This window comes from Thermobia domestica, chromosome 18 (assembly GCF_964235325.1).
Source record: "Thermobia domestica chromosome 18, izTheDome1.hap1.1, whole genome shotgun sequence".
NCBI lineage: Eukaryota > Metazoa > Arthropoda > Insecta > Zygentoma > Lepismatidae > Thermobia > Thermobia domestica.
Genome location: NC_137471.1, coordinates 16,904,753 through 16,929,134, shown reverse-complemented (window position 1 = coordinate 16,929,134; position 24,382 = coordinate 16,904,753). Strand labels below are relative to the sequence as shown.

The 24,382-nt window shown below is 35.2% G+C and overlaps 1 protein-coding gene across 2 annotated transcripts; it reads right to left on the bottom strand.

Annotated features, from left to right (window-relative positions):
• Window positions 1-2,531: 2,531 nt before the first annotated feature.
• LOC145676183 (uncharacterized) lies at window positions 2,532-22,043 on the bottom strand. 2 transcript variants are annotated; one of them, XM_081747089.1, is made up of 3 exons: window positions 21,486-21,663; window positions 10,657-11,447; window positions 2,532-6,615 (listed from the first exon to the last, which is right to left on the bottom strand). In XM_081747089.1, the coding sequence occupies exons 2-3, from the start codon at window positions 11,373-11,375 to the stop codon at window positions 5,256-5,258; spliced, it is 2,079 nt and encodes a 692-aa protein (XP_081603215.1). In that variant the 5' UTR covers window positions 11,376-11,447; window positions 21,486-21,663; the 3' UTR covers window positions 2,532-5,255. The 2 variants fall into 2 exon arrangements, with proteins under 2 accessions (XP_081603215.1, XP_081603214.1); XM_081747088.1 differs by lacking the exon at window positions 21,486-21,663 and adding an exon at window positions 21,932-22,043 and having other exon boundaries at window positions 2,533-6,615.
• Between the last annotated feature and the right edge of the window lie 2,339 nt (window positions 22,044-24,382).

Below are 24,382 nucleotides of genomic sequence, written 5' to 3'. Positions count from 1 at the left end.
CTTCCAAAAACAACAAAACGCTTAAAATGATTATTTCAAAAATAATATTAATTGGGCTATGAAGTAAAAATACAATTACTGTATAGAATGTCACGAAAGCATTGTTTTTTCAATAAAAATGGAACACTAAAGGCGGACACGTGAAGTTATGTTTTCTCTGAAATGACCCATAAGTACTTTTCACATCACGTTGTTTCGATTTATTCATGTTATATCTCTGGCTGGTATTAAATGGCTCTGCAAAAACTAATTATAGCTGTGATTTGAATTTTTTGATTGAGGAGGAATAATTATTATATTCCATTTAATGTTGAGTCTACATACTAAAATTAGTGAATACTTAGATGTAAGAATTTAATTTGCACTCAATTTATTAGAAAATAGCTAAACATGGTATATTTCATTGTGCCATATACTATGATAGAGTGTGATCCTTTTCCTTTGTGGTAAAGGTTTTGCTGATAGGTATTCTTTTTCTTTTCCAGCTTTCAGAGCGATACCGTAACCTCACATGCTGAATGTTAGTATACAAGAAAATGACCTGTTAGTTTTTGAGAAAACAATAATTCTTAAATAAAAATCAGATTTAAATTGATTTCATTTGTTACAAATTAAGGAAAACATATTACAGTAAATTTACCAATTTTACAGGATCGTCATTCATTTAGAGCTTCAATAAATAAGAGCAGGGTTTTAAAAGTGTTTTCATGAACGATGTGGGAAACAAAAGGTCTTTCGAAAATGACAGTTGATTTGATGAGCTTAGATTTTTTTAAAGTGGAAAATAGGCCTTTGGAAGGCCTTAGCTTGTAGTTCTGACCATAGAAGAAATAAAACAGCGTTAGCTTGAATATGTGCTGAAGTAACTCTTATGTGTGATGAATTAAATACGTTGCTTGACATGATTGCTTTGTTAGCTAAACACGAAACTATAAATTACATTTAGATTCGAATGGTAATTTTCAAACTATGCATCATCAAGTTCCATAGCATCATCTACGAGGATCGCTACGAAAGTTTTGAGATACGCATTGTTGTGGCACAGTATTTGAATTCCAAGAATTGCGTTCGGTAGTGGTATCCAGAGCGAAGAAGCGAAGCAAGTTTCAACTCGCATCGCTTATCGGCGTGGCCGTATCGCCTTCACTTGTTTGTTGATGTGAGCAGTATTCGGCTGTCTAGAATGGAGCTCGAAAGGGAACATTTTCGGGCAATGATCATTTACGATTTCAAAAGTGGTTTGAACGAGACACAAAGCCTTGACCGTTTGCAGGGGGCATTTGGGGACCTTGCTCCTTCCCGTGCTACAATTTTTCGGTGGTTTGGTGAATTCAGAAGAGGCCGGACATCGCTTAAAGATGAAGAGAGAGCTGGACGTCCGGCAAGAGCTGTGTCAGATGAAAACATTGTCGCTGTGAAACAAATGATTCGAGAAAATTCTCGAACAACTTTCAAGGACATTGAATCTACAGTGAACATTGGATCGCCAGCAGTAACAAAAATTCTTCATGATCATCTTCGGCTCAGGAAGGTTTCATCTCATTGGGTACCTCACACTTTGACTGAACAGCAGAAGCGCATGCGTATGGAATGGTGTGAAGGAATGCTTGCAAGATTTGGTGGAGGCAATTCTCGAAGCGTCTCTGACATTGTTACTGGTGATGAGACTTGGATCTATCAATTTGACCCTGAAAATAAACGCCAGTCTATAGGTTGGATCTTTCCAGGTGAAAATCCACCCACGAAAGTGAAGCGACCGCGAAGTGTGGGGAAGAAGATGGTCGCAACTTTCTTCTCCAAATCTGGCCATGTTGCAACTGTTCCACTTGAAGAACAAAGGACCGTTACTGATCAGTGGTACACCACTGTTTGCCTAACAAAAGTGTTCCAGAAGCTTCGGGAACGGCGTCCAAGAACTGGATTGCGTGGGATCCTGCTTCATCATGACAACGCGTCAGCACACACTGCCACCATCACAATTCAGTTTTTAGAATCTACGGAGGTCAAACTTATGTCTCGTCCCCGTATAGCTTTGACCTGGCCTTGTGTGATTTTTTCTGTTCCCCCAGGATCAAAGATCGCATGCGTGGGAAGAGATTTTGCAGCCCTGAAGAAGCTGTAGGGGCTTACGAGAATGAAGTTTCAACACTTGAAGAAAAAGACTGGCAACACTGCTTCCAAAAGTGGTTTTCGGGTATGCAAAAGTGTGTACAGTGTAACGGTGAATATTTTGAGAAAATGTAAGTGTTAGATTGATTTTAAGTATGTAAGTTATTTCACATCTCAAAACTTTCGTAGTGACCCTATATAGCATAGATTCCAAGCATCATCAAATAAAGTTGAAAATTTACAAAGTCTGGAGAATTCAAGTAATAGTAAAAATGAAGCACCTCAAATTGGTGTTAATTCTAACTTTAGTAACTCAAACACTAAACGAATAATAATTCAGGTGTATAGAAAACAACATAAATTACCAAGATTTAGGATTCTATAAACATTGTTTGCAGATTTCAACGACGTGGTTAGAATTAACCAATATACTGAGGAACATGCTAAGAATTTACTGATCAAAGCATTTAAAGGAAAAGCAAATGATCAGTTGGAACTTTTTATTGAGCTTCATAGGTTACATGATAGGTCGTACAAGGACTGAAATAAAACATAAGTATTTCGAGAAAAGGAAGAAGAATGAATTTCTTCCCTGTGATTCGGTTCAATATTCAGCCTAGTGCCACGCATTAATAGGTCTGCTGTCTGCAGCAGCTCTATCCTTAACTGGAACTTGTTCCGTATCATTTTGAGAAATCCTTGACTATATTTCTTACTTCTATCCACATGTTAACCATAGGTTTTTTTTTCAGAATTCATTCTGGTACATTTTAAAAGTGTAGTAGACTGGTAGATCATCGTACTGGATATAATTTCAAATTTAGAATGTAGTACGAACAGTTTGTGTTTCAAATTATATATACCAAATTTCATTTGATAATTATAGTCTCAATGAACATCTATTAACTTTGGGTTATGAAGATTTTACTATGAATACTATTGCAGAAATGAAAAAAGTGTGTAAATTTTCAATAAAACTTTTAAAATAATTTTCGGCTAAAAGTTTCCCCATGCTAATGACACATACGAGCTTTTTTCTGTATCTAGGCTCTCAGATAGTCTCTCATTAAACCCTTATCTCATTCGTGACATTAGCTGAGTTTTTCATATTTTGTATTGTTGAACCTGATTTTCGACTAACTCTTATTGCTTAGTTCGGAAACATAAGGGTTCTAATCTGCTCTTGTAATTATGTTAATTTCATAACGTCACTCTATAATTAGTTTCCTTCTAGCACTTACAGCACACATGATAATTGTCATATTAATGTGGTACCATATGACTTTTCAAACTTGATTTTGCGTTAAGTCAAGTATCACTTGCTTCCTTTGCATGAGGTTGCTTAATCTTACGTGATAAAACATGGTTTCATAATAGTGACTTAAAACTAAATCCTTTTGTTCATCCACGAAAATTATCAGATTGTCATTGGCAAGTATAATACCTCATCTTTTTTTTACGTGATCTCACAATATTTTCCTCTTCGTCTTTTGGCATATGTCAAGGTTTCACCTGGATGTGATAACTTTTGTCCTTCAAATTTTATTAACAAATAAATTTCCTCGCAAACGTTTAACCTTATCTGTTAGCATGTACTTTAAAGATATCCTTAAATCTATCTCCCTTTTTCTGACACATGTGCGGTTGACATATATGGTTTGTCTCAGGAGTGTTGCTAAATGTGATTATCGTTTGAATACTTTCCCGTAGTCCTAACATTTAAGATGGTTGTAACTTGCGTGTGTGAAAATACGCTTTCACATTTCTGATTTTGTATCGATTTTATTGCCACATTCAAGGCTTTTATTATCATCAGACCATTTTAAAATATAGTTTGATAAATATTATTTCCTGCTAAATCCTTTCGCCTTCTGCGAAGCATAAAGTGTTCCCGCTATATGCTGTGTAGCTAGAAGAAAAAGCACCAATGCTACATCGTCCATAGATTATCGTGCACAATAGGAATATTACCATCTTCTAAATACAGAATACACGGACGTTAAAAAAAACATCATTGTTTTAAATTTTGATCTGCTTATTAGAGCATTCTTGTGGCGTAGCAAACTTGGACTCTTCCAATGGATTGAATGGCACTTGTTTCAGAATATTACGTGAGAAACCACCATGTCACAGATTATCCCTCTCTCTAAAGTATAGCCTCTTTCAACGTTTGTTGAGGTATGAGCGCAAATGTTTATCCGTTTCCTTTTGTTTGTGTGACAAGAAAAACAGACTTCTTCGCATCAATTTTGAATACATTTCCTTGATGTAAAAACTTTTGCGTTAAAAATTTGACCAACTTTCTGTCAATTTGTATGATTTCAAATATAGCTCAAATTATAAACCGACGATCGAGTAAAATCGCATCGCTTATTTTCAAAATATTTAACTCCATTTTTGATGTGGAATGTCTTCCGTGATGCGGTCGCCTGCAGTGAATTTCGACTTTCTCTAAAGATTTGAACCATTAAAAATTCGTGTGCGTGACGAATAAGCATCCCTTTTCACTATCCTTTTACGTAATTTCCTCTGGCGGATTTATTCAGTTTGAAAAGCTCCACATTAATTACCTCTTCAACCTGAACATTAATAATTTTTTCCAACTGACCGCAGATATGAAGTACACTAAGTCGAATGGATCTGAACAGTCACTCACTTAATAGCTAGCTAGTCGTGGTATACAGTCATGCATGGTTTGATCTTCACGCACACTCTTTTTGCCGATAGCATAATTAGTCATTCTTCTTTTAGCTGAATCTATTATGTTGACATGTTTTGCCAAAGCTGTTATTGTATCAAATTGCTTACCACTGTGGTGACATTTATAAGATTTGTCAATTGATATTAACGTGCTTTAATGTGGATTGTGATTAAATTCGTTACTACACTTCTGTGATTAACAAGTAGTCTTATTTGTGTGTCTGCTGAAATCAATGATACAAAATATATTTCCACATCTGTATATAAACACAAAAACTTACAATTGTTTTTTCTTATTAAATCTTTTTCCACATTAATGATATTTCTTCGATTTGTCAAACTTCATTCAAGATTGAGGATTCTCAAAATTTTTTCAAGTAGAGCTCTTACTCTCCAGTATGATAACATGTAATTTGTCATAAGTGATTAACAGTAAATTCGTTTTCTTACTCATTAAAGTAGTGAGATTTTTGATTAGCATGTGTCAGCACATGTCTTTTCAAACTCGATAAAACAGTAAACTCTTTACCACAGTCCAGACATGAATGGAGTTTTACATCTGTATGTCTTATTATGTGATCTTTAAAATTCGATATTTGAATATATCCTCTGCCACACACCTGACAAATGTAACGTCTTTTGCCTGTATGTGTCATCATATGGTATGATAGGTAAGTTTTATGCTTAAATCCTTTACCACACTGCCAACAAATATGTGGCTTTTCATTAATATGAATTAACATATGTGAAGCTAACTCAAATTTTCGACGAAATCCTTTTCCACAGACATGACATGTATGAAATTTATCAGCTGTATGTATTAACATATGGCATTCTAGATAGAATTTCTGATTAAATTGCTTACCACATTGCTGACAGAAACATGATTCCACACGTGAATGTGTTTTCATATGTATTTCTAAAGCTACTTTTCGACTATAACTTTTCCCACATTCCTGACACGTAAAAGGTTTCTCACCTGTATGCCTTAACAAATGGAGTTTGAAATGAGATTTCTGATTAAATCCCTTCCCGCACTCTGGACACGTATGAGATTTTTCATGTTCATGTATTAACATATGCTGTTTCAAACCCTTTTTATTAGTAAATCCTTTGCTACATTCATCACAGCTATATGTCTTGTCACCTGTATGTGTTAACATATGCTCTCTCAAACCTGCTTTCTGACAAAACCTTTTCCCACATTTATGACAAACATTAGGGTTGTCACTTTTATGTAGCACCATGTGTGTTTGTAAACTTGATTGTAATGTATATCCCTTTCCACATTCCTGACAAATATAAGGTTTCACATCACTATGTGTTAACATGTGGTCTCTTAAGCGCCCTTTACGATTAAATCCCCGACCACATTCCTGACAAGTATAAAGTTTTTCACCTGTATGAGATAACATGTGGCTTGCCAATTGTGACTTATAAATAAATCTCTTATCACACTTTTGACACGCATGAGATTTATCACCAGTATGTTTTAACATGTGTATTTTGAAACTGTACTTTTGATTAAATCCATTCCCACACTCACGGCAGCTATAAAGTTTTACATCTTCATGTGATAATGCGTGTTTTCTGAAACCTGACTTATAACTGAATCTCTTTCCACACTGTTTACACGTATAAGGCTTCTCACCTGTATGTATTAATGTGTGTTCCCTCAAACGTGTTTTACGATCAAACTTTTTACCGCACTCGTTGCAAGTGAGAAGTTTCTCAACTGTATAAGAACGTGCTTTCTTTTGGGCAATTACAGTATTTCCATTTCTGAGAGTAGTATATTTCCGAATCCTACAACAGATTCAAAGAAATAATGAGATGTTAAAAAAAACGACGAATTTCAATGCAATCGCTTACATGAATTATACTTTTAAGAAATAAATAGAGAGCTCTTTTAAAACAGTGTCAGTATGCGGTCTATAAATTTGACTGCATCAATATTTCATTAAATGTTTTATTAGTTCAACGGTTGTGAATGTTAATTATATGTCTGAACTAAGATCCGTTATTTCGCATCTTAGTCTTTAAATACAGAAATGTGTCAGCGGATTACAATAAGTTCTGTAATTATGAACTACAACTTAAGATACTACTATCGTAATATCCTTTGATTCTTGGCAGGCAAACAAGATCGGATACGTCATAGAGGTGAGAAAGTAGTATAGGTAATATATATAATGCATAAAAATGTCCAAGTTGTAACTACTAAAGCTTTCATTCCTCTTCGCTAATCCTTATAAATCACTTACCATTTAGATAAGGAAGTTTTGTCAATTTCCCCAAAAATTCTTTAAATTGAATAAGCTTAAAATGCAGTAACTGATTCTTTTGTTGACTGCAATGCTTTAAATGATCGCTCAAATTGATTCAATTTGAAGCAAGGTACCATACAGGAAGGTACGAGGGTTTATACTACTGGAATATTGCTATGAGCCGTGTAGAGCCTGACATGATTCAATCGAAATTTTAATATATATATATATATATATATATCTGAGGAACCCAAGGTTGATTGAATGAGAAATAAATTTAACAAACGTATAACTATATTACACTGTATTTAATTTTGCGTTGGGTGCTTGCTAAAATTATCTTGTTCATCGAAAAAACGTATTTTTTCATTATTGACAAGAACTAATAGCTTTATTGTCAATTACATAGACAAAAGCCATACATTACATAAACAACGTATCAAGAGAAGTTTTTAGTCTTGATAGGAAAGGAGCAGAGAATAATGTAAAGATGCATTACATGAAGTAATGGATACAATAGATATTTATACTCTAAGACGTGTTGTCGTTAAATAGAATTATCAGAGCTATTGTTTCTGTGGCGATTAACTTTGGAAGCCTTTAATTAAATTTGAGTTTAATGCTCTTTGAACAGCGAGGTTCTACTAGACAATGACCTACAGTTAAAGTGGGATCCCAACTATATTGGCCCTCACCTGGAATTACATTCGATTCTCCCGTTGAAAGTCACGCACGCCATTGGTATAGCTGTGGAGAAGATTTCGAGAGATTTAAGTCTTATTGATAATTCCATATAATTGCTATATATTTATATATGGCCACAAAAACTATACGTTGCCTATCCCAATTTTATATATTTAATGTTTTATATGAGTGCTTTCTGTTTTCATGCCTCTTTCCTGAACTCCGTATAGCTTACGCACTTTCTAATCCAGTCCGTTAGTCATATTTGATTTTTGTGACTTCTATGATTTCATATGCTGCCTTGAATTCTCTAATCTTCAATATATTACTATTAATCATATTGTTATAATTTATATTAATTTTCAGTAAAACTTCTGGATATGATAGCAGGTCAGTATTGCTTTTCTTCACCAGCTTTGTTCCTAATGAAACCAGCTCTTTTTCAATAGTTACAACGTAACCAAGGTTGTTCTTGCCGACCGAGATCGTCTGGAACAGAAATATACAGTGCACGGTACTTGATGCTAGGTCTTGAAGTAATTTTCATCAGCATCCAGCACCACTCTGCAAACGTTCGTACAGCCGTATGATGAATTCGGCAGTCTTGGACGTAAACAAGTCCCTGAGTGCGTGCTGCAGTTATGCCACATTGTCGCAGTATTTTCCACTAGGTGGCTGCATAGGGAATGAAACAGGTGGTTGTTTGATGGCGCTAGACTCGGTAGTATGTTGAATGTCTCCCAGTTAAGACACTGACATGTGTCCCTGGTAGTCCTTGCTATGTGAGGTCTCGGTTTGTTCATAACTCCTTTGCGATTGATCAAAGCTGTCTTCATATCTTGCATTCGTTGCAATTGCTGCCAAACATAGGCTCGCAGTTATGACGTGGCCTACAGGTAGGAGCTTGTAAAGTTGGCGATCTACCAGACACAGAATATGGTCTTGCGTGTAGACGTGCTCAAGAAATGTGAGGCACAAGGTCATGTGGTGACAACCAAAACTGTTATACTGGAACTATTTTTTATCACTCGTGGGCATATTCGATCAAATATGGTGTGATGCGGTGCTGAAACAGCAACAACAAACAGTTTGTTATTAGTTTCTTATCTTGGCATCCGATAAGGTATGGAATACCGAATTGTTGATGCTGAAACAGCAACAACAAACAGTCTGTCATTAGTTACCTATTTTGGTATCCGATCAGGTATGGAATACCCAGTTGTTCAATTTGTACACCTTCCCAATGCGATGTGGGTGAAGTTTACTGTTTCCTCAGAAATCTGGAAGCGTTCCGTAAGTTCACCACACATTTGAGTGTTGTTCTCTATGTCTGCCTTCAGGGTCTCCAAAACTTGTGATTCCCAGTGCGATGTTTTATCAATATACCGACCTGAAATTCTGGAACGAATGGATGGGTGTGTGTTCGTTCACAGGATCGTACTCAAATATCTGATGTATGGGAAGACTTGACGCAATGCTGACACGATATTTTTATTTTTCTTCAACACTGGAAGAATACTTATTGCCCGGATGTACCTGTATTGGCGCAGATCAACAGTCATAGTAGGTTCCCAATGCTTTCCCGGCTAATTAGCCAATTCGTTTCCTCTCTGTGAGCGCTTAGTAAAATTTAATGTCAAAACAGGCACAAATATTCTGATTTTCCTTGGGTTTTAAGTTTATACAGTATTTAATTTAACGCCGCTTTATTACACTACTCGTAATATTTGCAAATCAGATAACCGTAAGAAACGGTGAAATAATGTATATAATCTTGGCTACCTGTAAATAAGTTTTAGTTTGTTTACATATTACATTTTTACACTTTCTGTATTTCAGAAACACCGACATTAATGTTAGAATTCGATGCATTTGTCCCCCCCCCCAAAAAAAAAAACCTTTAATAAGGAACAGTAACGACTAATACTTAGTAGTGCAACGTGTTTCTGTGAAGCTTGATAAACGTAAATTTCAAATGCTCACTCTTCACACCCTCTCAGGGAAGCACTGTTTTAAATAGCGTTGTATAAAAATACATTACAATTGAAAGTCAGAATTTTTCAACCACTGTGTACGCAAATTTGTGAAGAATCCAAATTCTTGAAGGAACAAGGAATGGACATTACTCCAGATACTTTAGATCATGTTGTCCATATTTTGACAGGTGATGCACCCGACGATGCTCTTGGCATCAAGCACGTCTTCTCTGATGTAGATTTCGACACTGTTTCGATTATTGTTTTTGACTTATGTATATGAGTGTTCCTATCAACAATTTATTTATATCCTTTCCACAATTACATTTGGGGAAGAATTAGAGAACCTCAGACGGGTTTAAACCACTGGTTATAAATATGTAACTTTGTTTTCCAGATAAGTTGTTGATTCGATCTTTATTTGCGGAGTTACAAAAGCCCCGAAGTAAACTTCGAAGCTTCTAAATAACTTTTACAAAGCCAATTCGAAGTCAAATCTTTCTCATTCTCAAAATTTTTATTATACTTCCATCACCGGAAATACTTTCTACATTAACTGTCATCATATCATATTGTCTAGAAACCTTATTCTTCTCATGGAAGAAACAGGCACCTCTACCAGTCACTTAATAAGCCAACCATAAAGGTATTAGGCAAATTTATTTTTCGCATGCTTATTTCACTGAGCAATCTACGTAACTGTTTTATATCGTGTGAACCTTGGTGTAAGAAATCGTTATTAATTATGGAATAATTCATAAGGTAAGCACTTGGTTGTGTCATTTTTTTAATTTATTCACCTATTTAAAACTTAAACACACTGAAGTAGAAGAAAGAAATTATACTTACCGAAGTACTTCAAATGGTGAAAAAATAAAACATAACTCTGAGAAGAAATGAACGCATGTAAATAAACGTACCTGATTTCGTCAGAATTGGTATTTATTTCTCGATAATTACTTCCTGGAATGTTCTCTTCGGTCTGGTCCTTAATAATGCCAGATAATGCTAATAATGCCAGAGACGAGTGATTTCTTGACTCGTCAGTAGTTCTTCTAAAAATACTCAATTTTGGTCTCGAGTTACTGTAAAAGTCTTTGGTATGTAGAAATAAATCAGACTCTGCTAAACGTTTGACTAAACATGTTGGTTTTGAACTTAGTTTCCAATCCGCTACTATATCGTCTTCGGTCTGGTCCTTAATAATACCGGATATGTGATTCCTTGACTCGTCAGTAGTTCTCCTGAAAATACTCAATTTTGGTCTCGAGTTACTGTAAAAGCCTTTGGTATGTAGAAATAAATCAGACTCTGCTAAACGTTTGACTAAACATATTGGTTTTGAACTTAGTTTCCAATCCGTTACTATATCATCTTCAATACCCTTCAAAGTGGTTTTAAACTTAGGTATCAGAGGTTCTCTTAACATGGACAGTTTAATATCATCAGTTTCCTCTTTTCCCTTTCGTTCCCGTTCCTTACATTGAATATAAGGCAGAGAGGAAGTAGAGAGATGATTCTTATATTCCAATTTATTGGGATTATTATTATATAGTTTATATTTGTAATCTTTAATAGACACATTTTCTGTATTCATTTTAACTTTAAACGAAACAGTGCTCAAATAATTAGCAGCCATTTAGTAATGCCAGAACTCTTTATGTTGAAGACTTGAGACTTTCAATGCCTTGTTTGAGGGTAACGAACAATTCTGAAAGAATAAAAAATATGCATTATTATATAAAAAAAATTAAAATGCACGTAGCTAACATTAACACAAACAAAACTTTGTTACTTCATTTGAAATTATTTGTGAATATATAGAATATTTTATTACTGAGAGCTCGTATAACCTCGTTGCTAACAGAGACGATGAACTCACACTATTGAGACAGATTAACACAAGTATCACTTTATTTCGTGATTAATGAGTCGTTTGCTTCAATGTAACAAGGAGAAATTGAAAAGTTGCGAAACATATTACTATAAAGTAAATAACAATTATAATAATCATTATCTTTCACTATCAGATTGCACTAGAAAAGCATTACCATACACACACATGTAGCATAGTGGTCATCAAACTTATTATTATTTTGTCTATTTTTTAAGTATAATATTGAGTTATTTTAATTTTGTATTTCTATTGAAATGTATAGTTTGCAGTACTAAGGACAGTTGAGCACAAACTAAAATGGTATTTTTTGAATTATTACATCAAGTTGTATTGGTAATTTGTTTTTTTTTAAAAAAGAAAAAGTTGTTTCATGTAATTTCGTTTATGTTTGATTATATTTTTAATGTTTATTGTTATATATATAATAATGTAATATGAAGATATGAAGTAAATTAAGATCCAAGTGTCATTTGAACAGTTTTGAGCTAATGATGTTTTTGCTCGAGAATTTGTGCTGCGCACATACACGCCACTCATTCTATTGGTAATGATCTGGACTACTACGCACAGGTTTGCTGCTGAGATCCGAATATACTTAAACTGGCTTGACCCATAGACCATCAGTCCGGTTATAACCCGAAACTTCAGAAAATGGCACTTAGATCGAAATTTACTTCAGGTCTTCATATAAATGAAATGAAATCTGAAGTTTTACGTCCCACGATTATGCCGGTTAGGCTAAAGGAGACGGTGATGATGAGAAATGAATGAAATGGTGGAATGAATAAAGTGGGAGGAAAAAGGACAACCCCGAGAAAACCCACGCACACAGTGTTTGTCCACTACAAAGTTCGGTCTTCACATAATGTTTGTATATATAAAGAGATCAATATTTAGCAGTTTAAAAAATAATAATAATGTTGAGTGAAAAATATAAGTGAAAAAGAAAAAAAACTTATAAACTTTAAAATTATATAGCCCATTTAGTATACGTAAATAGCCAATTTCGCCTTTTCCGAATTCGTGCTCCACGTTTCGACGATATCAGTTATGTTTGTCATGACTTACCATTCAAGAACGTTGAAGAAGATTGCAAATCATAAATTTCCAGGGTTCTGAGGATTCTTTGGGAAGAATCATCATCCCTGTTCGGACCCCATTTTTGTAACCTGGAAAATTGACTTTTTCGTTACTTTCTGGGTTCTGTCTAATGCTCAGACAGATATTTTTGTAATAATAATCAATATTTTAGTTTTACATATGGAACTGTTGGTTCGAAATCAATTATCAGGTTTCAGTTTCTAGTGATTAGATATCATAGTACCCGCATTCAATTCCAGATTACGTTTCATGAAATGTTCGGAAGTTTGATATCACCGTGTTGAGATTCGAACCGAGACCACAAATCATTTCATGACTAGTTTTCTGAATAGCGCTAATATATAATGAATCATCATGTGAATAACTATACGAAATATCTGTTTGATTTTTCGTTCAGGCACTCACATTAAAGCACAAATTTTACATTAATACACATGCAACTTACAACTAGTCATGCATAGAGAGAAGAGAAACACTGTATTAAACAACAATAATTTTTATTTTCAACATTTATTTTTGGAGCTTTTAATGATATTACTTTTGTTGTTCTTTTTACTTTCATGAACATTTTACAACAAAATTTTTGATTCATACACATTGCGACGTAAGAAATAAATTTTGTTTTAATATTGTGTCCTTTTAGCCCAATAAAATACTTTTAATGCGAACGACAATTAGATACGCATGATTACGGTCGAAGACGCGGAAGTGCGGACTGTTAATTTGTATTTCACATGTTGGTAAAAAAAATTCACTGGTTACCGCAACGTTGCAAACAATTTTGAATGTTGTTTTACCACTCACACTTAAATTTTGTTTTATTGTTTTATATCATTATTGCAGCTCAAGTACTATCATCCTCCGTTTGCCGAGAGGAACACACACACCAGAATGGCTTGCACAAGACACTGCATGTATTCATCCGCCAGTACTAAAACTGCTCACTCATACATCGAGTGAATAAGATAGCACTAGTTTATTAATTATTAAATTTTTCCACCTACATCGCGATTTTTACAGATTCAGTTGCACTACTTTTTAGGAAGGAGTGTCTTTTATCTGCTGCAAGTTCACCCACAACTTCTTGGTAAATTCCATTCCCAATTTAGCCATAATGTAGTACGAGAAGATGATCAGTGCTAGTACAGATCTTCACACATGTCAACCACAGAGTATACAAAACAGAATATCTTGTAGTTCACCAGAACATGTCCTTATTCCAAAGAAGAATGAGATTTAAACATTGAAATTTTAAATTCTTTGTATGACGGGGTTGCACACTTACAGGAGGAAACATCTGAATTGTTTCACAAGAGGACTGATACGTAATTAAAATATTTTAAAATCTTATCTGGAACAAGGAAGAATTGCCACAAGAGTGGAAAAAATCAATCATTGTTCCAATTCACAAGAAAGGCGACAAAACTGACCGTAATAATTATCGAGGCATTTCTCGTCTGTTAACATCCTATAAAATCCTTTTAAATATTCTATTAGCAAGATTGACCCCATACTCAGACGAAATTATTGGAGATTATCAGTGCGGATTTTTCAGACGAAATAGATCAACTATCGACCAAATATTTACCATTCGCCAAATACTCGAAAAAAAGTGGGAATACAATACCCCGGTACATCAATTATTTATTGATTTTAGAAAGGCGTACGACTCGGTTAGGAGAGAAACATTATACAACGTTCTTACAGAACTTGGAATACCGAGAAAGCTAATTAGATTAATTAAGATATGTTTAAATGAATTCCAAAGTAATGCCCGGGTAGGAAAATTTTTGTCCACGAGCTTTCACGTCGAAAATGGCTTGAAACAAGAAGATGTTGTCGCCATTATTATTTAACTTTGTTCTGGAATACGCTATAAGTAAAATCAAAGATAGCAGCCAGGGCCTAGAGTTGAACGGTATTCATCAGGTTATGGCATATGCTGATGTAAATCTAATAGGGGATGATGGGGGAACAATAGAAAGAAATGCAGAAATCTTATTAAACGCTTGCAGGGACATGGGTTTAGAAGTAAATGCAGAGAAAACTAATTACATGGAAGTGCGTCGGGACCGTAATACAGCAAATTATGGATGCGTTAAAATATTAAATAATGCTTTTTATAAAGTGGATACTTTCAAGTATCTAGGATCAATATTAACAGAAAAAAATCATATTTACGAAGAAATTAAATGTCGACTAAAAGCAGGGAATTCGTGTTATTATCTGATTCAAAATCTATTATCGTTGCGAATTCTGTCGAGGAATTCGAAGCTTGACATATACAAAACGATAATCATGCCTGTTGTTCTCTAAGGCTGCGAAACATGGTCACTTACTCTGAGGGATGAACATAGACTGAAAGTATTTGAGAACAAGATCCTGAGACGAATATTCGGACACAAGAGGAACGGGAATGGGGAATGGCGAAAACTTCATAACGAGGAACTACGTAAGTTATATGGTTTACCCAACATTGTTAGGGTCGTCAAGTCTAGGAGGCTCATGTGGGCTAGAATGGAAGAAAGTAGAAACGTTTTCAAAGTCTTGACTGGAAGACCAATCGGAAAACGACCATTAAGAAGACCTAGGCGCAGATAGGAGGACAATATTAAGATGGATCTCGCAGAGATTGGAATACAAAATAGAAACTGGATTCAGTTAGCTAATGATAGAAGTCAGTGGAAAGCTTTTGTGAACGCGGCATTGAACCTCCGAGTTTCATAGGCCATAGAGTTAGTTGGTTAGTTATCTCCCATACTTTTAACAAAATGGAAAAACGCAATACAAAATACTCCATAAGGAAAACAAGCTTTAGATTTACTGTGTTTACAGAATTTTTAAATCATACATAAAAATACACAAATGGTATGTAAGATACCAGATGTGAGTACAACGAAAAACAAAATGCATGCACATATATAAACATAATATTATGATGAGTTTCTGATTTTAATAAACGGCAACATATACACATGGATTGGTTGTATTCATTTTGCACAACTAACGGACGGCATATTGAAAAACAGAGAAGGTAAAGAAATATTTCGTGAATGAGCACATAAATCAAAACACACAGAAAATTACCATTGTGATATATCAAACATTTAATCACATGATGAATGGAAGTGCCGCGAAACTGTGCCACACACAAGGCAAGTGTTATCATGTCTTAAGTGTCTTTCCACTATTCTTAATTATGCATATACAGACTACCGCTGACACGCGTGGTGCTTACGGACGTACAGCCGTGGAGGTCTACTTGCGCGATTCTGCTTCGACTCGATTAGGCAACATTCGTGCTTTTTAATGGCCACCTAGCATAAGTTGATTTATCTTTTAAAGTCTGTCCGTGTTTTATTCACTATAGTCTTTATGTCCTGACAGTGATAAGGTAAGGAAACATGTTTTTAACTATATTGAAACATTGTTATCATTATTCCAGAATATGGGAGCGTTTGCAACCCTAAAGTTGGTATGTGCTGCTTTTGTGCAGTGACACGGCATCAATGAGCACCTAGCACGTGAAGGATAAAGGAGGCATAAAATTAATAAGTATTAAATATTTGAGAAATACAATTACAACTGAAGTAGGGAAATGAAAGAAGGATAATTCTGAGTAAGACAGAGTTAAGTTCCAAAGTTGGTTGTCCGTTTCTAGCAAAATTTTGAAAATATATCGGAACCAAATGAATAATATGCTCATTTATGACCTTGTAAGGAGAGCGGAAGTTTTGTTTATTTTTTTTACAAATGGTTATAAACATGGAACTATTTGACAAACGGAGAGTACTACTTTGCACAAGATTATCGCATGGTTGGGTTGAAGGAAAGTAACAAGTATTTATATTCTCAACATGGCTGCAGGTGTACTGAAACGCTCCAGTTGGTATCCTTACGCAGACACGAGAAATTAAGCTCTATTAATTTTAACAAAATGGGTACAAACTTTAATAACTCTAAGCTTATAACGATACCATCATAATGATGTTATCAATGATCAGAGGCGCAATATCATAATGATGTAATAATATTATCAATCTGTACTTGTTTTATGAATATGATCAGAGGCACAATAAGTGAGCAGGAATATATATTGAAAAAGAAAAAGTTTGTTGATTAGGTTGTCAAGAAAGTATGATTGTTATGAAGATAGATAGTTGATGACACGAATATATATATCTTCGTGTCCATCGATGATATATTTTTTTTATTTTGAATCGACGTTATTAATATATGGATATACGATGATATAATTAACACTTTCAATACGGCTGTCAATAATGTATTGACAGGGGGTAATAACTGGCGTGACGATTGTCATGAACGCCTTGACACAAGTTGTCCTTTAAAATTTAAATGTCCTGGCAAGAGTCATCTGTCAACCGTATGTACCAGATGATCGACGAAGGTCCAAGGATCAATAGAAAAAAATTGGTATTTGGAAACACTAGACAGTAGCTGCGTAATAACATAATGAACACAACTAACTGAATTGAGTTGTATGCACGTGTTATATTATCGTCTTGTATTTTTGTTTCTCCTCCTCACTCTTATCACGTATAGAACTGCGTGCGTTATATACAAACTCGAGTCAGTTAAAATGGAAGTGCTCGACGAAGATGAAATACGATGCTTTCTGTGCCAAGACTCCGGGTCTGATGCTTCTATCGTTGATACTTGATTTTTAACTTATATCAGAAGTAGCATAAAAGACGCCCGTTTTCTTGGGAACTCTCTAGATTAGAAGTCCCGTAGTGAAAGTGTTAATACTATATATAAAAGAATATAATATTGTAATATGAATATATATATATATAAGGAAAAGAGAAGAAAAATATTTTTATTAATGTAATTTTAATTTCATACGAGGGCTATTCAAAAGGTCAATATTTGAAAATACTTAATCCATGGTTCTTTCCTTCACATTATTAATGTTACGGAATTCCCGTTCGAGCGACATATTGGGTGATATCAATAAAACGAAGTTACTCATTACGCCCAATTTTGAAGTAGTTACTCGCGTTGGTATCAATAAAAAGAGAACTGAGCACTAGTCGTCTCGGCTGACCTCGGAGAAGTCCCGCCCTTTTGAAGTAACCACACCTCTATTCTCGAGCCGAGTAACTACTCCGCGTTTGATATCAATAAAAATCAAAGACTCCTCTGAGATGCTAGTAACTTCTCCAAATTTGTGGAGCAAGCTAAATAGGTGACTCCGTGCGAAATATGGCAGAGTATATGATTGTTTTACTACGTAGAAAAACTTATAAACTGCATAGAAATGTTGGAAATGGAGATTACAAAAAGCATTATAAGTTTATGAAAGAAAATGTAGTGATTAGCACATTTTTAAAGGAGAATCAGCCGAAATTCGGGGTGGTGGACTACGTAATGATGAAAAGATGCGGGTTTTCTTCAAGGGCGCCGGTCCTGTGCGGGCCCGAGCCCCCCAAAGCTTATGTGGGCCCCCTATTGTATTTATGAATATACAATATTTGGCATAATTAGAGTGCAATTTGTCTTAAAATCCTGATATATATACTTTCTGCATCTGAATGCCCCCCCTCCCCAAATTTACAGAGAAATCGGTGCCTTTGGTCTTTTTGCGTTACGTGAGTGATCCGGGATTCCAGGTCGGAATGTCAGGGGATTCTGGTGTGGCTCAAAGTACTGTCTATGAAAATGGATTGTTTCCGGAAGTGTGCGTAATATACAAACAGCAAAGACAGAGTGGCAAGAACAATATACATTTCCGGGTGCTCGGAGCACTTGACTATACACAAGTGGCATTAAAGAAACCTAGTATTTTGGAGAGTAATACGTTAATAGGAAGAGCTATTTCGTGGCTAAGCGGTTAGTGTACGTGCCTTTGGCATAGGAGACCCGCGTTCGATTCCCGGCAGTAGCTCATGTGGTTTGGATTCCACGTTAATCAGTGGGTTCTGTCTCATATAGGCACGCTACTGAAAAGGACGTTAAACTTATAATAAACTCAACTCAACGTTGATAGAAAGGGTGTATACATGAGAATGTATTTTGTTTATGTCAAGACGAAAGGGGACACGTATGGTGTGGAAAACGCAATCAGATGGACGTGATTTATGACGTGGGTGGCTGGACTTTTTTAAAAAGAAAACAAAGGAGCCAAGTGTCTGATTTCGTTCTTGAAGCCAAGCAATCTACAAAGACCTTGGACAACACGTGATATGCGCTTGTCGTGTTAATCTTGATATTGCTGGATTCCAATCAACATCCATCAGCTCAAATAGGTTCATTTCCATGGTTTCATTATTACTTTCTTCTTTCCCGTTTTTTATTTTTCTTCTTTTTTATTTTTGTTTTATTCTCGCTCGAATATTAAAGATTCTCTTTTGAATTTGTGTCTCACCGTAGATGTATTTGATATTTCGTTGCATTTCACTGTAATTACCTTCAAAGTTTCGGCTTTCCTTCGTTTACTTTCTGGTAGCTGTGAGTTTGAAAGTACCACTGGAAACTCTTTTACAATATCCACAAATGCATTTTGATTGAAGCTATCGTTGCTACTTGCCCGTTTCATGGCTTTTAAGATACTACGCCATAGGTTAAAAACAACGAAATGACTGCGCGATGAATGGGAGAAATGAGTAATCACTTCTTTTATTGATACGACTCAGTGCTACGTGCAGAGGAAGCGCGAGTAAACGTTCATAAATCTGGAGCAGATTAGACCTGAGTAGTGGCTTGTTTTATTGATACGAAATTGAGGGAGGAGATTACTCCAGGTGTAGTTACTCCGATTCTCGAGCAGGACTTCTCAGGAGTAGTTACTTATTTTTATTGATATCACCCATTATATAAAGATACGATCATAATGATGTTATCAATGATCAGAGGCGCAATATCATAATGATGTAATAATATTATCAATCTGTACTTGTTTTGTGAATATGATCAAAGGCGCAATAAGTGAGCAGGAATATATATTGAAAAAGAAAAAGGTTGTTGATTAAGTTGTCATGGATATATAGTAGGTTGTCAAGAAGGTATGATTGTTATGAAGATAGATAGTTGATGACACGAAGATATATATATTCAACAAATAGTTTGTGATGTAGTGGATACTTGTAATCATCTTTCAGAATAAAAGAAGTGTACGCTTCTAGTATCTTATAAAAGTCTTGCCGATAATATTATTTAATAATATAGAAATATAGATTTGTATTATCTCGTTGCAAGCTAACCCTACCTTAGTCTACGCTACCCTACCTACTCTATTATGCCCTTTTAAAGAAGTCCTAAACAATTGATGATTTTTAATTTTCCTAGCTGTTATTACGCTTTTTGTCGAAAACCAGGCGGACGAGAAATTGACGTAATTAGGAAAATAACTTTTAAAAGGGGTTAAGTTCCACAGTTGGTACACGTTATTTAAGAGAAGTTTGTACGTATATTGCTTACGGAAGAAACGTTTAGAAGCACGGTGCTGATTTTCTTTTGGCGCCACTTCCGGAGGATTCAGAGGTAAATTTCAATATTTTGCATGGAAAGACAAATCTATAGAGAACAAATTTCTGGACGTGTTAGAATTAAATACAAAGTAATACACCAGCATTTAAAATTTGATTCTGGTTACTAGCGGGTTAATCTACGGTTACTAGCAGGGGTAAAAGTGGATCTGAGAATTTAGGGGAACCATGACATCCAGCCGTCCGCTGGCGTTCCCCTTCACTTTAAACCGTGGTCACTAGTGTAAAATCATTACAAGCGCTTTACAACGGATAAAATAAACGAGTACTTATGAAAGATGATCACATTATACACTGTTTTCCAGCAACGGTGTATTACTCCACAGTGCATGGAAGCTGTATTTTATGTTTACAAGTCTAACGCTACTAGTATGAAACCACGACAAGTGTCACTGAAACTTTATTACCAACATTAGTTGTTTTCAGTAATTTTGCATGTGTATACCCACCGTCACTGACGCGCTCTTACTGCCTTCGGACGCACCCACTTGCTTCGCCCTACACTAACTCGCTTAAATAGCATTCGTGATTTCTAGTGGCCATTTAACACAGTTCGGTTTGTACTTTTTGTCCTGTAATTTTTATGTTATACACCCGGAAGCCGTATTTATACGGAAATCGTAAAACAATATACATTTTCAATGATTATTTTTGGTGGCTCCCTTTAATTTTATCAAAGTCATGTGAGATATTTTTATGTGGCCCAAGCGGTAACCTTTTAGGGGACAAAGTTTAGCAGAAAGGCTCCAGCTATTTTTTCTAAAAAATGTTAGGATTTCGGTAGTTTCTGTCACATTGGATTACATTAGGTTAGGTTACTTCATGTTAGATTATATTAGCGTAGTAGTCCGGCATAATTTTCGAAAAAAAAATACATATATACAATTTTCCTTATTTCTATTAATATTAGGTTAGTTAGTTTACTTTAAATTAGTTTAGGTTATGTTAGGTCTAAGCATTTGCATCTTCAATTTCTCTCGTAATTTTTCTATATTTTACGTACTTCCGGCCCCCGTCTACTAAAAATTCACTGGGGACAATAAAAAGGAAATTAGTGAAAGAACTATAGTGTTCCAACTCTTTCTAGTGGTGCGACAAAAGTAAACCAGTACCAGAGGCGTATTATTAAGCTGTAGGACTTGCTAGGCATGCGTCAATAAAATAGTACAGAAGATATTACGAGATAACCAGTGTAGAACTATTAACTTTCGAACAGCATTTATTTTTCTAGGTTGCACACCTGAATTTTACGTGCCTCAATTGGAGCATCGCCGTGCGCAAACAGAAAAGCTTAGAAGGCATTAAGATACTATTACCAAGGAAAGATGTCAACAATCGTGTCATAAAGTTGTCCCCGTTTTTAATTTCTACGATATTGTATAAAAATCAGGGGTAAATGTGCGGAGGGACGTCGTCTCTCCAGCTCCCAAAAACACGTACGGCGTACCCCCAGTTTCTAAGGAATTATAATTTGCAAAGATAGGGCCGGTGGACGGCGTGACGTCATGCTTCTATATATCATCCCCCTACCTTTTCAGATCCACTTTTAACCTTGATAATAATTAAGCAGTTTTCTTTCATGCTGTTCGTTCTTTTTTTTTTCTTTAGCCTAAAAACCATATCATAGGAAGTTCCACTAAAATGAATATTATTCTCAGGCTGTATCTACGATTATAAATGACTTACATATTCTACCCCTTCATCTTCTCCTAAGTAACACTTTTTAGTACAGATTCTACTAAAATGTCCCCGTGTTCATAATCTGCACCTCTAAGTTTGCCACCTTGTCTTGTCGTAGACCATTACCGGTCAAATAGGGAGGTGCACCTGCTCACTAGACATGTGTGCTAGGATTGCAAAATTTTCAAATGTGTACCGCACATGGAGGATTTATGATTTAGAAACAAAATTGAATAAAATACAGGATACAATTGGGGAGAAATGACAAAATCAGGAAAAGGTCAAAGTGATGAAAAGGTCAAAATCGGGAAAGAAGTTCAGACAGTGAAAGATGGCTGAAAGCCAAATTTTACAGGGCAAAAGTTAGCGGAAATGGAAGTGTAAAATAAAAAAAGAACAAAGAGTAGAAAAAAGAAGGAGATGTATGTATGTGTAAATGTAAGAGAAAGTGTAAGTAGCGTAGGTGTATAGGAGATCCCTCTCAACTCTCTTCCTCACAGAGCATCACCACACACGAGGCACTCGTCTTAACGGCCACTGTCGAGCTCCCCCCTTACCAAGTGTTGAAAATGGAAATACCACACCAGTGTTCGTAGGTTTTCTTAATAAAATTGCACTCGACTGAGAACATTCCCCCCCTTTTTTTAAATTTTTTCTAGTTTGTTGAATGTCCAATTGCTATGAGAAAAGGTATGTGATAAGGTTCTTTAGCTATAAAAAAACGGAAACGCTCATGAATATTTTTTTTTTATCTCGGATTGTGTTGCCTGTTTCAGCGCGCAATGTGAACAATGTTTCTCTCAGACATGTTTTTAGGGGCACTGCCCCTCCACGGAGCTCTGAGAGTGCCCCCTGGAGGAGACCAAAATAATACGTATATAATAATTAATAGAAAGAACCAGCAGTGTCCCCTGGAATATGAAGTGTGCCTCCCCGGAACATTTGTTTCTAAAAAAAAAAAAAAAAAAAAAAAAACACTGAATGCGAAGCCAATGTATGATGATTTTGTGAAGTTGTAGGAAGTTCTCGTGAGTAAGTTTCAAGATGCGGGGTGTGACATATATGTTGCATTGGAAGGGTATAATGTGATTTTATTTTCTTAAATTCTCGCAACAGAATTTTGAAATGTAAATTAACATTCATTCTTAGAAATTTTTAAACAAAAAATGAACTTAATATAGTACAAAACAATAAAACACAAATAGTTGTTTATCTTAACAAAACTTTACATGTTATATTCAAGCAATAAGGAAAAATGTCAACTGTCTAGAAAATAAGATACATGTTTTTTGAGCTCGTTTAGAATATGGACGATATTTTAAGCATTGTATTTCTATTATTTTCATCTTGAAAGCCGTATTCTTGGCTAATATGCTTCAGAGTTCATTTCTGTAGCGATTGAAGCTAACGCACTACAGCAATACGTTGTATATTTGTATATTTTTACTACTTGTAAATCCTTATTTTATTAGGGCGTATGATATTTTAAAATATGTGCTAGGCTGATTATGTAATTCGAATAAGAAAAAGAAAAATGTTAATTACAATATATCGATATAAAAAGATATTCATATGTTTTTTATGTTTTAAATAATAGGATTTTGGGATCTTAGTTGTTAGGACAACAGAGATAAATAAATGGAAAAATTGTTCAACGGAGTTTGCGTTTTGATGGCTCAATAATCTTAATTAAACCGTTCTAAATTGGTGCCAAAACGACGGGAGTGGTTGTATCGTTTAGAAGTAAAGTAAAAACGAACAACATTGAGCTTGATATTAATTGTACTATTTTAAGAAGTTGCAAGATAATATATAAATTATAAATATCATGAGTGATACGGATAACCAAAATATACATACTGATATGAGTCTTCCAGAAAAAATGACGGATGTTTTAATTAGAATAACGGAGCAAATTAAGGAACGAGCTTTACGAAGTGATGAACAGTTTGAGAAATTATACCAAAAGATGAATCAACAGATTAAAGCCCGTCTCACACGGATCTGAACTAAGGCCTCAATCCAGGCTACAACTTTTAACTCAAACTTCCATACAATTTCTTTTATCCTTAGGTGATGTAAAACAGACTAAAACATTTGAAGAATGTGTTACGCACAGGGCAATCAACTGTCGTAAATATTATTATTTACCTATTTCAGAATATGAGTTCATCCGAAGATGAAATAGCTGTAGCAGTAATATTTGCTCCGTTGTTGTCTCAATCAAATGACTTGTCCAGATATGTAAATGAGGACAGTTATCAGGCGCGGAAAGCTAAAATAAAGAAAGAGCAATTTTCTAGTATAGATACTGAGTGTATACGCTCAGCTCACTACCCACAAAAAAAAAAAAAAAAAATGCACACATAACCTATAAACTTATCCCGCGCCGGGAGATCCTCTCATGCACTACACCCGGACTTTCTGTATTGTGCCAGCACTGTAGAACTGTTCCCT